Source organism: Panthera tigris, chromosome D1 (assembly GCF_018350195.1).
Source record: "Panthera tigris isolate Pti1 chromosome D1, P.tigris_Pti1_mat1.1, whole genome shotgun sequence".
NCBI lineage: Eukaryota > Metazoa > Chordata > Mammalia > Carnivora > Felidae > Panthera > Panthera tigris.
Genome location: NC_056669.1, coordinates 42844132 through 42862614, shown reverse-complemented (window position 1 = coordinate 42862614; position 18483 = coordinate 42844132). Strand labels below are relative to the sequence as shown.

Sequence of the window (18483 nt, the reverse complement as noted above, 5' to 3'; positions counted from 1 at the left end):
TGATGGGTTCTAAGTACAGATCTGACTCAAAAGAGACGGGAGCCCATGAGATTTGGGGCAAACTGCTCAGTGATGGGCCAAGAAAGAAGAGAGGGTCAGGGAATTCCAGGATCATAGTCACAGTGGTCCATCCTGGCTCTGCTTTGCCTGGTGATCTCAGGTTTAGATCTTTTCACTCTGGGGCTGAGGATCCCTGTCTTCAGTCTCCTCCCACCTACCCTTTGTGTGTCGACTGTTTTAGAAGTGGCCAACCAGGACTGCCAGGCACTAACATAAGAGCCTTCCTGATTCCTTTGAGCCCTACCCATTCCTGGTGATGCACGAATGCTGCCCTATGCATGAAGAACCTTGAATGCCTCTCCCTGATATCACTGGCTTCTCTTCACTGTACTCTAAGTACAAGAAGCCAAATGCCCCTAGGCACTGTCCCTTTAAGAACAAATACAGCAAAAGCTTTCAAAACTCTCGGTGTCAGCCACCTTACCTTTCTGCACTGTCAGGCATTCCTTTCCTCACTGTGTTGGGCAGAAGAACCCATCTTCATGGCCCCAAATCCAGCACAGTGCTGGTCTACTGTGGGTGGTTAGGGCTTCAGGGACGTGCAATTCCTGGTCCCAAGGGAGTCAGGGAAAAGACACTGTCCTAACAGAAACTGAGGCTAGAACAGGAGAAAAAGCTTTTAAAAAGGTTATTGAGGGGCTTCCAACTCTTGATTTTGGCTCAGGTCATGATCTTGCAGTTCCTGGGATCAAGCTCCTCACTGGGTTGTGAGCTGACAGCACAGAGCCTACTTGAGATTCTCTCTCTCCCTCTCTCTCTCTGGTCCTCCCCTACCAGAGCTCTCTCTCTCTCTCTCTCAGAATAAATAAATAAACTTTAAAAAAATAAGTGATTGAAAAATTGAAGGATGGGAGCTAACTCCACCACCATCCCTGCTGTAGTTTCCTAAGTGTTTGGCAAGGGAAAGCAAAGCTGGGAAGCTCATAATCTATATTGTACTATGTTTGACTGCAGCACCCTTGAAGGAACAAGTGGTCCTATGGCTCTGAACCAAAGTTGTGTCAGCACCAGAGGCATTTCCCTCTCCCCAGTGTGTAGTACTCCAGGAGCTGCAATGAACATGCAAGTGCAGATTATCTTTTCAAACTAATGTTTTAATTTTCTTCAGATAAATACACAGAAGTGTAATTGCAGTGTCATGTGGTAGTTCTATTTTTTAATTTTTTAAGGAACCTCCATACTGTTTTCCACAGTGGCTGTACCACTTTAACATTCCCACTAGCAGTCTACAGAGTTTCTTTTTCTCCATATCCTCCCCATCGACATTATTAAATCTTGTCTTCTTGATGATAGCCATTCTAATATATGTGAGCTGCTATGTCATTGTGACTTTGGTTTGTATTTCCTTGATGATTAGTGATGTTGAGCATCATTTTGTATACCTGTTGGCCATGTATATGTCTTCTTTGGAAAAATGTCTATTCAGATATTTTGTCCCCTTTTTAAAAAGTTTTTTAAGTTTATTTATTTATTTTAAGAGAGAGAGGGAGGGGGGGAGAGAGCAGGGGAGGGTCAGAGAGAGAGGGAGAGAGAAAACCCAAAGCCAGCTCCTCACCATCAGCACAGAGCCCCAGGCAGGGCTCGAATTCATGGTCTGTGAGATCATGACCTGAGCTGAAACCAAGAGTCGGATGCTGAACTGACTGAGCCACCCAGGCACTCCTGCCAATTTTTAGGTCAGATTGTTTTATTTGTTTGTTTGTTTGTTTGCTTATATATTTATTTGCTATGGAGTTGCATGTGTTCTTTATATATTTTGAACATTAGCCCATTCCCAGATATATTGTTTTTAAATACTTTCTCTCATTCAGTACATTGCCTTTTCATTTTATCAATGGTTTCCTTTGCTGTGCAGAACCTTTCAATTTGACGTAGTCTCATTTGTTTTCTTTTGCTTTGTTGCATTTGCTTTTGCTGTCAGATCCAAAAAATCATTTCTGAGACTGAGGTCAAGGAGCTTACTGCCTATGTTTTCTTCTAGTTTAAAATGGTTGCAGGTCTTATGTTCAAGTCCTCCATCCACTTTGAGTTTATGTTTGTGCACGATGTAAGATGGTGGTATTGTCTCATTCTTTTGTATGTGGCTGTCCCAGTTTTCTCAGCACCATTCACTGACGAAGCTGTTTTTTTCTTTATATTCTTGGCTCCTGTGTTGTAACTTAGTTGGCCACGCATGGGTGGGTTTATTTTCATGCTCTCTATTCTGTTCTGTTGATCTCTGTGTCTATTTTCAACTCCATACCATCCTGTTTTCATCACAATAGCTTTGTGACATAGTCTGAAATCAGGGAGATGGATGCCTTTAGCTTTATTCTTTATTCTCAAGATTGCTTTGGCTATCCAAGGTCTTTTGTGGTTCCACACAAATTTTATTATTTGTTCTGTTTCTGTGAAAAATGCCATTGGAATTTGTATAGGTATTGCATTGAATCAGTAGATTGCTCTATGTAGCATGGACACTTCAACAATATTCTTCCAATCTATAAGCATGGATTCTCTTTCTATTTATTTGTGTCTTCCTCAATTTCTTTCACCAATGGCTTATGGTTTTCATGTACAGATTTTTCACCTCCTGACTTAAATTTATTCCTAGGTATTTTATTCCTTTTGATGCACTGTAAATGAGATTATTTTCCTAATTTCTCTTTCTGATACTTCATTATTACTATGTAGAAAGTACAGAATTTTCTTTTAATTTTATTTATTTATTTTGAGAGACAAAGAGAGAGCACAAATGGGCGAGGGGAACAGAGAGAGGGAGAGACAGAGAGTCACAAGCAGGCTCTGCACTGTCAGCACAGAGTAGGACACGGGGCTCGAACCCACAAAACTGTGAGACCTGACCTGAGCCAAAACCAAGAGTTGGACAGTTAACCAACTGAGGCACAAAGGCGCCCCAGAAAGTTAACAGAATTTTGATACTGATTTCATATCCTGCAACTTTACTGAATTTATTAGTTCTAACAGATTTTTAGTAAAGTCTTCAGAGTTTCCTATGTATATTATCATTTGCGAATAATGACACCTTTCCTTTTTCCTTTTTAATTTAGGTACACTTTATTTCTCTTTCTTGAATAATTGCTGTGGCTAGGACTTCCAATACTATGTTGAATGAAAGGGTGGAGAGTGGGTTTCCTTGTCTTGTTCTTGATCTTAGAGGAAAAGATTTCAGCTTTTCACCATTGAGTATGTTACCAGCTTCAGCCTTCATAGATGGCCTTTATTATGTTGAGGTACATTCCATCTATACCTGATTAGTGGTGAGTTTTTATCAAGATTGGATGTTGAATTTTATCACATGGTTTCTCTCCATCTATTGAGATGGCCATATGATTTTTATCCTTCAGTTTGTTAATGTGGTATATATAACATTGATGAATTATGGAATGTTGGACCACCCTTATATCTCTGGAATAAATACCACCTGATCATAGTGTATGGTCCTCTTAATGGATTGTTGAATTCAGTTTGCTAATATTTTGTTACAGATTTTTGCATCTGTGTTAAACACAGATATTTGCTTGTATTTTTTTTTTCTTGTGGCATCTTGTCTGGTTTTGGTATCGGGGTAATATTGGCCTCCTCATAAAATAAATTAGGGAGAAATCCCTCCTCTACAATATTTAGGGAGGTAGAGGAAGATTGTTATTAGTTTTTCTTTAAATGTTTGGTAAAAATTACCATTGAAGCCATCTATCTGGTCCTGGACTTTTATTTGTTGGGAGGTTTTTGATTATTGTTTCAATCTCTTTACTAATAATCTAGAAAGGATTAATCTAGTAATCTGGCATTCAGATTTTCTATTTTTTTATGATTCTGACTTGGTAGGTTGTATTTTTCTAAGAATTTATCTATTTCAGGGTTCCAGGTTATCATATTTGTTGGCATATAATTGTTCATATTATGATTAAACTCATTTCTTACTTCCTTTCTCATTATCGTCATCTGGAAATATAAATAGTTTCTCTTTATTCTACTTATAATTATTGTGAGGACTGACAGAGTAATTAATTTAAGCTCCTGACATTCATGGAATTAATTTAAGCTCCTGCCTACACATGGAATGCTTTCTATAAATGCTGGTTGGTTTTTTATGATGTATCCTCCTCACCAATATTTTGGTGAATTGTTAAATATTAAGAATTAATGTCAATTCATTTTAAGACACTTTCATAAAGTAATTCATGCTCAAGAACACATTCTATGCTACTGATTTTCTGCAATATAAGGAAATGAAACACAAATTATTTACACGTCATTTCAATTTAGCTGGTTTTATTTATCTCTCTGCAATAAAAGTTTTCTACTCCTCCTTAATGTTGTATTTATCTTAATCTTTTTATGCTAATACACAATTAAACATATAAAATATAAGTGTGATTAAGTGTATGATGCTATTAAAACATATAGTACATTCATATGTATGCATATGTGTGTTCATATTGCTTCTGTCAAATGACCCATCATGCAAATCATCTGTCATTAAACTCCTGAGTGAGATTTACCACCCATGGGTGGGCTCAGTTATTCTCAGACTACCCTAGATATCCTCTCATTAACAAACACATTGCCAAACTTTTAATCAAACCTGTAGATCTGAAATACTGATTCTATTTATTGTATCCTATAACTTCCAGTAAGTGACTTAAATATAATAATATTCAGCATTATGTATATGATTCAGGATAAAAAATATAATAAAATATGTTTATTGTTATAATAGTTTAATATACCATTTCTTTCAATCTTTTATGATTTGATTAACTTTAGAACCATTTTTAATGAAATTTGTCTCTTCATTATTATCATTAGCAAAAACTTGCATGGGTACATATAAATTTAGGCTATCCGTAACTACAGGTATTTTCATTAAAATTATTAAAATTTCTAAAATATGCAGTCTTATTATCTCTGTCAAAGTTCTGTTTCAGTAAGTATCTTTGTGTCTAATTTGCTGAGCCTATCAATTTTAAAGGCAGCCTAATTCACATTTCTATTAAATAACACTCCTGAGTATTCTCATTTGATTTTGGTTACATTTAGTACGTTTTTTGACAGAGACAGAGCATATCCTTATTTGCTGCCTTGTAACATCTATGAATTTACTCATTTATTGAATGTCAATTACATGTTAAACTCAGTGCTACCTACTGAAATATATCTATACATTAGCCTGGCATATATCTTCTCATAATGGGTAAACAAGAGGAAGAGGGGCAATATCAGCTTGTGGACTTTGCAGAGAGTATAAGGTCTTCTGAGACCATACAATCAGGAGACCTCATTTAGTCCAGGAGCTTTAAAAAACCGTTCCATGAAGACATTTTAAAGCTGAGACTTGGTGAAGAAACACGCCTTAGCAGATGCAGAGCAAAGAGGAGAGAATTCCAGGTCTGCCAGTGAGAAGAAACCTGTGCTCTTGCTTTAGCCCATGCAGCCGAGTAAACCCACTCAGGTATTCTTCGCCTCCAGCTACCTTTGAATCAAGTGAAAGGACACGACATAGAATAAAGATAGATCAACCTCTAAGAGAGATTGTTTTTATTTAAATACAATGGAAACAAATGTATACGCTTGTAATTATCAACCTTTAAAAATAGTCAATGGGTTGGATAAAGGAAGATGTTGAAGACTCTCAAGCAGGCACTTTGCTGAGCTGACGCTTGCGGTCACTTTCTGACATGTCCCTCCTCACGAGGGTGCAGAGCATAGAAAGGGTCGGAGAGGAAGACAGAAGGAACGTGAGAGGAAACTGCAAATGAGGGAGCAATTGGCCACGTTCACAAAGCTCACCACACCACACTCATAATCCAGGAACACCCCCACGTGGCCCAGAGGCCTTTCTACATATTGAGGCGACAGTGGGGTGGAGCTAAAGAGACGACACTGGTTGTCCTCTTTGATACAAAAGAGTAGAAAAATCCCCTCTGAGTCAAGCGCCATGTCATTCCTCATTGTCCAAGAATCATCGCAAAATCCAAGGGCCCAGTTCCGACAGTTCCCCACATCCACCTCCCAGTAATGCTGACCACAGGTAAATGCCTGGGCTCCCCATGCCAGAAAGTATTTTGATCTTGTTGCATTAGTGACAATGTCAGGATGATCGCGAGTGAAGAGCCAACGTCTCAGATCTTCAAACAGTGGCATGTGACAGGTCGTTTCATTTTCAAAAAAAATGGGCACTGCAGGAGGAAGGAAACAGTCACATTAACATGGAGTGTTACCAATTCCTGGTGGACGTGGGCTTTATATCGTGTCTGGGTTTCTAGCTTTCCATGGAAACAAGGGCCAGGGCAGTGAGGAAGCTCTAGAAATCTACTGTATGCCAGGGCCTGTCTTCATAATGAGCAAATCATTAATGAGACAAAATAGAAGACATTTATGAATTTTCTTAAAATGTATAAAGAAGAGGGATATTGCTAAGCTCTGGTTTTTTTCCTCTGAAACTTTTAAAATTCGGACACCATTAGTAATTCACAGTAACAGAAAGCAGTAGCCAACTTCTCTTCTCAGAAAATAAGAAAACTCTAAATAATAGTAATTCCTAAAGAGTGGTCACTTTGCCTCATATTTAAGTATTTTTTACCAATATATATCAAGATAAAATAACCGGAAAGAAAAATCCATGTCTTTTACAAGTAGAATGTTTGTGAGAATTTTCGGCAAATGTAATTTTTGAGAAGAAAATTATGCAATAAGTGGTTAGCTTACTTTGTGGGGTTGTGTAGAAGTATTCATTTTCTGTTCTTAACACTATTGATTTATACAAAGTATTTTTGTATTATGTGAATAAAGGATGTACTGTGTAAAGCGCCTTTATTGTGAAACATTCTAGAAAACAAAACTCTCTGCTCATCTCACAGCCAGTAATCACCACATAACCCGAAACCTGGAATATACTGAATGTTCGTGCAGATTTACATGTTTCATACAGTTAACACCAAATCTCAGCATGATGCACACATCAACTATCTTTTCCTATTGCTTACTTCCAGGTAGCTTATCATAAACTATCATACTGGATTTTTCTCCAGATATTATTTGTTGGTCCACATATATCATTTTTCCACAAAGGCAAATTGGGTTACAAAATGCCCAGATATGAAATCATCAATCGTACAATGGAGCAACATAACCCATAGACACTAGCTGAGGAGAACGTACGGCTATCCCACCAAAGGGCGGTCTATTACCAAGAAAATGGTTGAGTCTCTCTATCAGCCCCGTGATGGGCCATGAACTGAGCCGTGGATCCACAGGTTGGGGCATGTGCAGCTGCACTGACTCACTCCTGCAAAAAAGAACAGTCACTTACTCTTTCTGAGTTCATTTTCATGACAATGGTGATATTTAATCTACGTCCCAGTGAAGATGCTTCATTAAAATCCTCAAAGTTAGCATCGTAAATAGTTATGAATGTAACTCCACAAACTAGGAAACTTAACAAATATCCATTTATTTTATGAAGAGCAAACTAAACCCAATTCTACCTCCTAACGCTTAGATCCTGGCATAATATTTCAGGATCTGGTTCTTCACAGCCAAGCAGGGGTTCTGCAAAATGGCTCGAAACTCAGGACATTACAGAAGGGCACTTTGATTTTTAATCCACACTGGTCACCACCGAGATGCTGTGTCCATATAAGCACAGCAAGGGGGTGAGGAGCTTAGCCCGGGCAGAGATTCTGCTCCCAGGTCCCAGCTTCCGTAAGTGCCACAGACAGCCTTTCCACGTGAAGCTGGAGTCAGCCACGTGCTACGTGGGAGCCCAAACCCTACATGGTCCTCCCCCGCCCGCCCCGTGGCTTTCTCTCCCTTCTCCCACTTTATGCTTCTCCGAAACACCTATTTCTCCCGCATAAGCCTGTCACAGCTTTGGGCCACATCCTCAATGTGTTCTTACGTTTCTAGGCATTAAAATCGCAGTTGGCGCTTTGTCTACACGCAGCTTGTGCACAGAACTGCCAACCGCACGGGCTTCCACAGAGCCCTGTCCAGCTCCACCTTACACAAAATGACAAACGCGTCTCTACCTTGAGACATGGAAAAATAAATGTATTATAAAATGGGTTCTATTATCATAATAAATTATGCTCCTATTTCAGCACCAATAGCCTGATTACTCTTAAACAATTCTCAAACTTTTAATACAGGCGTAAACTTACCTTTTTAAAGTGTTTTCAAAATGCTGCAAAGAGAAACAGAAAAAAAAAATCTCAGTATATGCCGCAAGATTCGCAGTAGAGACCTCATTACTTATTCCCAAGAGTGGGTAAGCCCCAATTCCAGGAAATTGTATCATGCGCACGGAAACAGAAAGAGAAAATGAACTGTATAGATTCTGAAATTTCTCATTTTTGCCAGGTCCACACACAAATCCAGAGTCTTCAAACAAGCTTCTCGGGGCTGTCCATCAGTAAGTGAATGTATATGACAACTTGAGAAGGAGGTATTCTCTAGGATTGTTTTTAACCTGCTTTTTCAGACTTGGGTTCTTATGTATGGCAAGAATACCCTTTGGACTTCTGCATCACCGAGACAGGTAAAACCGCTCCCACAGCATCACAAAGCATCACTGCCAACGCGTGACGCGTGACGGTAGACGAAGAGATTGTGGACGTTCTCCAGGCAGCCCCGTGACTCTCCTCAGTCCTTACCTGGAGCAGCTCCACGTCTGGTTCATGACACGTTTTCTTGAGGTCCTCATACATTCCTCTTAGGACTTTTCCCTTTTGGTCCATGCTGTCCTCACTTGCTCTGAGTTGTTGTAAAATCTCGTTGCTTTCTTTCTCCATTCTCTCTAAATAACGTCTCTCTTCCTCGTAAAGCAAGTGGTACACCTTCCGATATTCAGCACGGATCATCTCCCTCCGCAGAGACACATAACCCTGCGGTGAGTGGGTTGTTTAGATCACAGAGCAGGCTCTCCCTGTCTTACCATCTGCTGTTTCTCCTCTGACATTTAGCAATTTGGTGGTTTCTTGAAAACAGAAATTTAGGGACATCTTTCTGCCCCCTGATCCCCTTTTCTGCTCATTTGGTTATTTTTTGGCACTAGAAGTGAAAACTTGACTCTAACTCCTTCCCCCAAATATCTACGTTTTCTTAATAATAGGTACTTGTGACTTAATAATTGTCCTGCCTAATATGCTAAGAATCCTTATTACTAAATCCATTTCATCTCTTGTATGCCCAGATATTTTAGCTACAGACTAACTCGCTTCTGAAAATAATAGCAAACATTACTTCCTAGAATAAGATAAGACCTTTCTAAAATGTTTGCTTCCACGTCCACAAACTGCAAGCAGACCAGAACCTTGTGTGTATGAGTGCAGCTTAACTCATCCTGCCCAAGGCTCTACACCCCCTTTCTTAGCTGACTTCCACATGTCCTTAGAGACATTGGTCAACAGACAACCACCTTCCAGTATTAATTCCTCTCTTCTCACTTTTTTTCACTTTATCTTTCCCTATTGTCCTCCCAACATTTAAACGTGGTTTGTTCATGCACATAGTTTTGAAATTAAAACAAACGTACTCGGTTGACCCGATGTCTTGGCTTTTGTGCTGTCATTTTTACTCCAAAAAAGCCTATTTCTTGTTAACAGGTATACATGCACTGGACTTGTTTATGGAACTCTCAATCATTCTTCCAATCAGTGAAATCTTTTATTCCTGTTTTAATGAGATTGCTCTTTATCTCCCCAGAACCTTCTTTGCTGAATCCACATGAGTTGTTACATGCACGTTACAAAGTTCTTTATATTTCATCAGTCCTTCTTGCTATAAACCCTGCATACCCTGGGCTTCAAGGAAATCCCTGTCTCCTGGTTTCTTTCTAACAATTTGCCTTCTCCAGCTACTCTTTCCCAGCTGGAGTTACTAATACAGGGATTTCCCAAGTTATCTTTCCATGTGAAAACTTTTTTACTTTTCTTTCTAAAAATTCCCATGTGAAAACCCTCTGCTCCAATGCCTAAAATTTTCCAACAATTGTGAAATGCCCCTGTCCCATCCCAATCTTTCACATAGGTTCCAACCTTATGCATCCAACTGCCTACTGCACATTTCTTCTAGGATATCTCACAGGAACTTACAGTGGCACATTTCTCAAACAAACATTATCTTAACCCAGACCAGCCATACCTCCTCCATTTCTAACCTTGGTGATGTTCCCATTTCAAATCAAAACCTGTCTCATTTTTAAATTTTACCCATTTAACATTCCACACTCACATCACATTTTCTGGCATTTCTCTACCATAAAGGCTATCCCTTGAATCCCTCTACTTCCTGTTATCTGTGGTCAACTCATTCCTGATCTTTCCTTTCAGGATTCCTGAACAGTCTCATATTTGCTTTCTTGATGTTCATTTTGAGGTCTTCCAGTCAGTATTGTCTTCACCTTGCAATCTAAATGAACTTTCTGGAAAAGAATTGCGATAATACCTCTTCTTTGCCTAAACCCCTTTAGAAGCTTTTAATTGTATTCAATATGCTTCAACTTCTAAACATATATTAGATGAACCTTCAACAAAATGGTACCTAATTATCTGTGCCTTTTTCTGTGTTTCACTTGTATCCTTCTCATTACACCAATCATATTGACCTTCTGTATTTTAAATGAGTTTTTATTCATTTTACATGCAGTCCATCCACTTAACATGCTTACTTCAACTATGCTTCTCATAAATAGGTCACACTTGATTTTTAGATCTGACTTCAATTATCTCTACTATCACTCACTTTCCCTGATTGTCTGCACAATGGAGAAGTACAAGCAGGTGTGGGGAAAACCTAAGTTTAGTTTGAGATGTGTATAATTACCTCTTCCTAAAAGCTATTTCCCTGAATAATCATATACCTTGATTTCTGACCTCATGCAGGTGTCTGCCCAAAGTGACCTTCCACATTGTCTTTTCTGATCGTCATATTGAAAATTCAATTTTGTCAAAGCTACTTTCCTTATTTATTTTACTACTGTATTTTTCTTAAAAACACTTATCGTGATGATTCATACTCTAAGTTTTCTATTTTGACTTGTTAAATACCTTTCCCAACTGCCTCATGAGCTCCTTGAGTGCAAAGAAATCTGTTGCTTTTGTCTATTTCTATATTGGCCTGGAACAGTTACTGAGATACAGTAGGCACTGAATATTTCAAAGAAAAAATATCCTTAAGGATACCTTTAAGTAATGAAGATAATTTTGTTATATCACCTTGTCATTCATACAGCTCCATTTTGATTCCTTCAAGGTTCTTTAACAGTGTTTGTTTATATTTCCATTAGGAAATCTTTACTTCCTCAGAAATATGGATAAACTTTGTTTCATGTCTCCTATTAGTAGAGTTTGATCCATATTTTTGAATCCACAAATGATAAATCTACCTTCCTCTCTCATTCATTAGGTCACATTTTGAAGTAACCAATGTTACATTTCCAGCCATCTCTCAACACTGCATCTCTTATTTGTTAACCAATATGAACTTTATAGGACCTCAACATCTTCAGGATTCTTCTAGTTCTAGGCTTCAACCTTCACATATTTATCTTCTTGATATCCTCATGAATTTACAATTTCAAATTGTCCAATCATTGGAATAATCAGATAATATCTTCTAGACAAAGATTTTTTTTTTTTTACTTTTAAGAAACCCCATATTTATCTCATGTACCAATTACTGTCTCTCATGATGATAGTGATTTTCCTATACCTGTTGATGTGTTATGGTGTTATCCAGGAAATAAAATCTTTTAGCTGGATGTTTTGATTTTAGGAAGAAAGCCTAACAAAATGACATACTTCCCTGTACGTGGTTAGGTGGAACTGGTTTGCTATTGATTACCCACTCATGGAAGACTATTAACATTATGATTTTAGCTCAAATTTTTATTGTATAATCACTGTGTTAAAAGTAGGTACTAAAGGGAATCCCTTACTTATGTCCCCTGTTCTGAAGTTCCTGTTTTCTCTTTTTTGATTTCTCCAATTTTCTTGTGTCTTTTCCCACACAGACCTCATTTCTTACAGGAGCTTTTGCTACAAAAGGACCATGAATGTGAGCATAAGAAAAGCTGTTATTGAAATTTTCATCTCCTAACAGATGGAGAGGGGCAGGGAATGCAAGATACATGATTACTGAGAGGGTAAAGTGCCAGTACCTTTCATTGCTAACCCCAATGTAAAATATGGAGGACTTTTATAACCACAGAATAAAGCTACAGTTGGAAAGGGTGTCTCACCATGGAGGAAACGGGCCCTCAAACTTTATGTCATCAATACAATTTTAATTAATTGAAAACTGTCTCAGATTTTAACTATCCTGTTCCTAGTTATTATCTCCTAATATCTTATTATTTTAATGAAGATACAGTGTTTCTAAGTCGACTCCATTAGTTGAGGCTTTGTACAATCATGGTTGTCATGGACAATAATCTTTCCTGAAACTAACATATTTGTCCACCTTGGTCTTACATTGAATTGTCACAGTTTCTGTTCAGTATGATGCACAAATAAAAATTATCTTTATTTCCTAGCCTCTCAAATATCAGATCCCCCAGACTCTTAGCCATTACTTACCCGGTATTCCTCAGCAGTCCAGTTAGTGCAACAATGTCTGTGGGCCTCACGTTCCTTCACCTTACAGCACAGCAAACAGAGCAAGTCCTTCATAACCTCACAGAAGAAGTTCTTTGTTTTCATGTGTATCTCACACATCTGTTTTGCAGAGCTCGGTAAATGGTAAGGTCTTGCCCATCTGACAAGGAATACATGAGTATTCAAAACAATGTTGGTTTTAGAGTTCATTTGATGGGATGTTTCCCTGAACACAGGGTAGTAAGGAGGATGATAGGCTTCCTCCTGGAAGATAGAAAGATAAGGCATACAAAAGCTGTGCCCACAGCCTATAGTGACTGGGTCTATGAAGTACTTCACACATATGGAGCAAAGTGAATTAATTCTGGAAGATGTTGGAATCCATATTTATTAAGAGAGAAAAGAAAGAGAAAATTAGTTTGTCATGGGCTTTGAAAGAAGTGCATATTCAAAACTTTTAAAAATCCCAAGAGGCATAAGAATTATTTTCTTTGTGTATGTATGAATATCCTAGTATATACAGCAGGACATGCTATGTATTACATATACCAGATGATGAGGAACAGAGTCCTCATGATGTAATTTATTGATTTGTCAAACACGGCCTTCCTACCAGAGTTTCAGCTCCCTTGTACAATTTCAGTTTTGTTTATTCATGTCCTCTTTTCTAAATGGACCTGAGAATGTAGTACAGATCCAGTCACCAGCCACAGAGAGTGGGTCAGATTTCACCTAATGCAATCATCCTTATCCCCTTGCCAGGGATTCATTATAGGCCACTTGACTCTGTTTAGCTGATGAGATTTGAAGGAAATGCTATTAGGAGGATTTTGTAAAATGTTTATTGGCTCCTGAGAAGAAACATTAGGAAGAGTCAACTGTTTCATGTTCCTCTGGATGGTGTTTGAATGTGATGCATGAGACTGTCATTTTGTGACCACAGTGTGCACATGCCTAGAGACCAAAGCATACACCCTGAGGATGACAGAGAAATGGAAGACCTGGGTGTGTGACAGTGTCATCAGGGCATGAAAGTAAGTAACTCTAGGATCGACCATCAATGCATGTAAGAAAAATTAAGGAAATAGAAAAATAACTTTACAGTCATCATAATTAATCACCTCTTCTGGAAAGAATCATAAATGGATATGAAAAACATTGGCTAAAGCAGTACTGATCCAAAGATTGTTAATAAGTTCCTCACTTTATTACCAACTAATATATTAAATCATTTATTGAAATTTTTAAAAGTATGTAATTTTAGTTACCATAAATTGTGACTAAATATTCAATTATATGGTTGCTGTTATCTTTCCCATCTGGAAGAATTTGAATGAGAGGGGCTGTATATATGGAAGGTTGAAAGCTTATTGTGGGTCCAAAATAGACATGAGGGGGGTTATTACTTTACTGAACAGTTATAAAACAAGCTTTACAATACCTCTTTGAAAAATAGGTAGCAATGAGACAGTGATGCCTACAGATATATTTATGAATAACAGTTTGTGGGAAGGGATTTATGGCTTTCTGCTTGATGAACACACAAGTTTCAGTGACATGGAACATAAAGCCTTCCCTCAAAACCCCCATCTTGAGGAGATGGTTTGAGGGACAGGAAGAAAGTTGAAAGTTTAAATTTGCCCTGTGTAGAATGGCCTAGAAACTGGCCAAGAATTCATTCTAATATAATCATTTCTAGACGGATAACATTAATGATAATATTAAAGTGATAATAGTAGAAGCTAATACTGTTTTCTAATTCTGGACATGACTCCTCTTACCTGGATTGCCTGTTTTAGTCTTCTTAACAATAGTAGTAACTTATTTTCTATTTTTACCAACACTTTATGAGGAAGTTGGACATAGCATGAGTAAAATAAGTTACTTGTCTAAAAGTCACACATTGAATAAATGATTGATCCCATACTCAAATATAGATCTTACTGACAGAAAATGAAAGAAAAAAAACCCCTACATTTTGGTGTCCAAGATGAACACTAAATCAAGAAACATTTACTCATCTCTGAACTGTACTGACAGTAATCTATTATAAGATATCATGATAGTGGAATTTAGGAAACAAAACAGATGAACCTATGGAAAGGGAAAACAAGAGAGAGAGTGAAACAAACCATAAGAGACAATAGAGAACAAACTGAGGGTTGATGGAGAAAGGTGGTGGGAGATGGGCTAGATGGGTGATGGGCATTAAGGAGGGGACTTGTCGTGATGAGCACTGGCTGTCGTGTATAAGTGATGAATCACTGAAACCAATACTGCACTGTATGCTATCTAAATATAATTTAAATAAAATTTTAAAAAGAAAAGAAGATAAGATATCATGATAAAATACACAATATTCTGGTATTCAGTGGATCAGAGTTTAAAGGATGATATAAAACAAGTTTTTTTAAAACAGTAAATTCTTTTAATGAGAAATGTGTAATGTGCCATGGAAACAGAGAAAAGAGAACCATCTGATAGTTCACCTTTGGTGACACAACCATGCTGCATGCATTGATACTCAGTGCGCACAAAGAAATTTACTTGTCTTAATGCCTAGCATATTTAAGAACATCCTCTCCTCACAGTCTACATTATTTTTATTTTCATTTATTTTTATTTTTATTATTATTTTTTAATGCTTAGCTATTTTTGAGAGAGACAGACAGACAGAGGATGAACAAGGAAGGGGCAGAGAGAGTAAGACACAGAATCTGAAGCAGGCTCCAGGCTCCAAGCTGACAGCCCATAGTCCAACATGGGGCTCAAACTCATAAACCACAAGATCACGACCTGAGCTGAAGTCAGACGCTTAACAGACTGAGCCACCAAAGTGCCCCAACAGTCTACATTATTTTTAATAAAAAAAACTTGACCTACTTTATTATTTTTTAATTTATTTATTTGGGAGGGGGCAGAGAGAGAGGGAGAGAGAATCCCAAGCAGGCTCTGTGCTATCAGTGCAGAGCCTGACATGGGGCTCCATCTCACAGACTGTGAGATCATGACCTGAGCCAAAATCAAGAGCCAGACGCTTAACCAACTGAGCCACCCAAGTGCCCCAAAGTTGACCTATTTTAAAGTAAATGTTGTATAGTTTGTTTGGATCTTATCTACTACCTTCATTTTGAAAATTTCAAAGCAAGTCAATTTATCTCCTCCATCAACCCTAAAACATTCAAGACATTAATGATTTTAAAAAGAGACTAATAATGTACTCATAATTCAATTGGACTTATTATCTAGAACTCCAGTTCTCTATGAAATGATATATACCTCAAGTCAACATGATTGTCAGCAGCAAATGATGACTGTGTTTTAAGTACAGATTTTTCTTGACTTACTATGGGGTTACATCTGAATAATGCCACTGTAAATTGAAAATATCATAAATTGAAAACACATTTAATACCCCTAACCAGCTGAACATCATAGCTTAGCCTCACGTACCTATAAGTGCTCAGAGCACTTACATTTACAATTGGGCCAAATCGGCTAATACAAAAGTCCATTTTAGAATAAAGTGTTGGAGCATCTCAGTGGCTCAGTTGGTTAAGCCTCTGACTTAGGCTCAGGTCATGATCTCACAGCTCATGTGTTGGAGCCCCGCCTCAGGCTCTGTGCTGACAGCTCAGAGCCTGGAGCCTGCCTCAGGTTCTGTGTCTCCCTCTTTCTCTCTCCCCCTCCCCCACTCACACTCTGTCTCTCTCTGTTTCTCAAAAATAAATAAACATTAAAAAAAAATTAGAATGGGGCGCCTGGGTGGCTCAGTCGGTTAAGCGTCCGACTTCAAATCAGGTCATGACCTCGCGGTCCGTGAGTTTGAGCCCCGCGTCGGGGCTCAGGGCTGATGGCTCAGAGCTGATGGCTCAGAGCCTGGAGCTTGCTTCAGATTCTGTGTCTCCCTCTCTCTCTGCCCCTCCATCATTCATGCTCTGTCTCTCTCTGTCTCAAAAACAAACGTTAAAAATTTTTTTTTAAAAATTAGAATAAAGTGTCAAAAATCTGCTGTAATGTATTGAATACTGTACTGAAAGTGAGAAGCAGACAAATGGTTTAAGTGCATCAGAGGTCAATCGTCACAGTCGCTGGCTGACTGGGAACTGCGGCTGCTTCTGCTGCTGCTCAACATCACCAGAGAACCAATGTTAGGGCACATTGCTGGCCCGTGAAAAGACCAAAACACAAAATTTGAAGTTCAGTTTCTACTGGATGTGCAACACTTTCTCATCACTGTGAAGTCAAAAAATCATTAAGTCCCACCATCTTAAGTTGGGGACTGTCCATAAATTGATTTGGCTGCACTCAAGAGTCCTTATTTTCATGTTCAGTGGATGCAGAGAACCTTCCCGTATCTAAACTTCCTCATAGGGAAAAGTAACAGTCTTCTCTAGGTCACTCCAATTCCTAAACACTTGACAATCTCCCTCTGAAAACTGAAATCCAAGTCCGAAGCTGAGAACATTAAGAGACATTTCAAACACTCAACCTCACAATGAATGTTTGTGGGATAATTCAGCACATTGAATCGACCGGCATTTTAAATAGACCTGAGATACAAACATGTACTTAAATATGCACATACACAGAGCATAACATGAACAGCTTGATGGGCATGGATAGATGACTTAGTATCTACAGAAAAATAATACAATTAGCATATATGTATTGCTTTACCTACCAAACTGCAAGCTATCTGGTGCCAAATTATTTTCTGTACCTCACGATTATATATGAATAATCAACGCACACAAAAATAACAGAGGAAAAATAATCATACTAACTCAAAAAATAAATACAAAGAGAAGAGGTTGCATCCTCATAATGGACTAAATTTAAAGTAATGAAACAATTTCTACTATTAAATTCTTTGGAAACAACCTAAACAAACAGACATGTGGGTTATCGTTCCTAATTTTAAGAGAAAATAACAGAAGTTGCTTTCATGAATATGAGTACCCACCCATGGTTACTGGTAATGGAGATTTCCCATTCTTGTTCAGTAAGTGATTCTGTTAAAGTCGGTTCAAGGATTAGGCGCTCACCTTTCAGTAGCAGTAAATTTCTGAAGCCAACTCCAACTCCAGCCAACTCCAAACACAAAGATTCTACGAAATAATGAACTGGGCCCTTTGCCTGATGTTTTATAGTCTTTGAAGACCATGCCCATTTACCCAAAGTGCTTCAGTTATTGTATCTTGGGAAAGGTGTGTTGGGTTACATGATTCGATTTTTGCAGCCTGGTAAACACACCCTGAAGATTATGGCTGATTGGAAACCTTCTTAAACCAACTTATTCAAACTTCCACATTCGATCTCCAGTAAGAAGCCACACCTTGAGTTAACCTATGTGATCCATATGGGTCTGTTGTTTTTTTAAAAAAATTTTTTTTAAACGTTTATTTATTTTTGAGACAGAGAGAGACAGAGCATGAACGGGGGAGGGTCAGAGAGAGAGGGAGACACAGAATCTGAAACAGGCTCCAGGCTCTGAGCAGTCAGCACAGAGCCCGACGCGGGGCTGGAACTCACATACCATGAGATAGTGACCTGAGCCGAAGTTGGACGCCCAACCGACTGAGCCACCCAGGCGCCCCTGTTGTTTTTAAAATAAATGGATCCCCAAAATATATTCTTCCTATCTGCTTTTAAGAAACTATATTACAATCCTAACTGCACCAACCCATTACTACACACTGTATTTGGTTATCTGTGTGAATCTGTATGCATTCCTTTTTTTATGTCAACAAGTAATAGTTGTTTTTTTTTTTTCACTACTTTCCTGATATTTTTTCATAAAGAAACTTTATCCACATTTGGT

General features: G+C 38.2%; 1 protein-coding gene across 1 annotated transcript; it reads right to left on the bottom strand.

Annotated features, from left to right (window-relative positions):
* Nucleotides 1-5610: 5610 nt before the first annotated feature.
* LOC102953773 (tripartite motif-containing protein 43-like) lies at nucleotides 5611-17826 on the bottom strand. Its single transcript, XM_042959601.1, has 6 exons — nucleotides 17708-17826; nucleotides 12642-12819; nucleotides 8718-8948; nucleotides 8226-8248; nucleotides 7254-7351; nucleotides 5611-6242 (listed from the first exon to the last, which is right to left on the bottom strand). The coding sequence occupies exons 1-6, from the start codon at nucleotides 17824-17826 to the stop codon at nucleotides 5752-5754; spliced, it is 1140 nt and encodes a 379-aa protein (XP_042815535.1). The 3' UTR covers nucleotides 5611-5751.
* Between the last annotated feature and the right edge of the window lie 657 nt (nucleotides 17827-18483).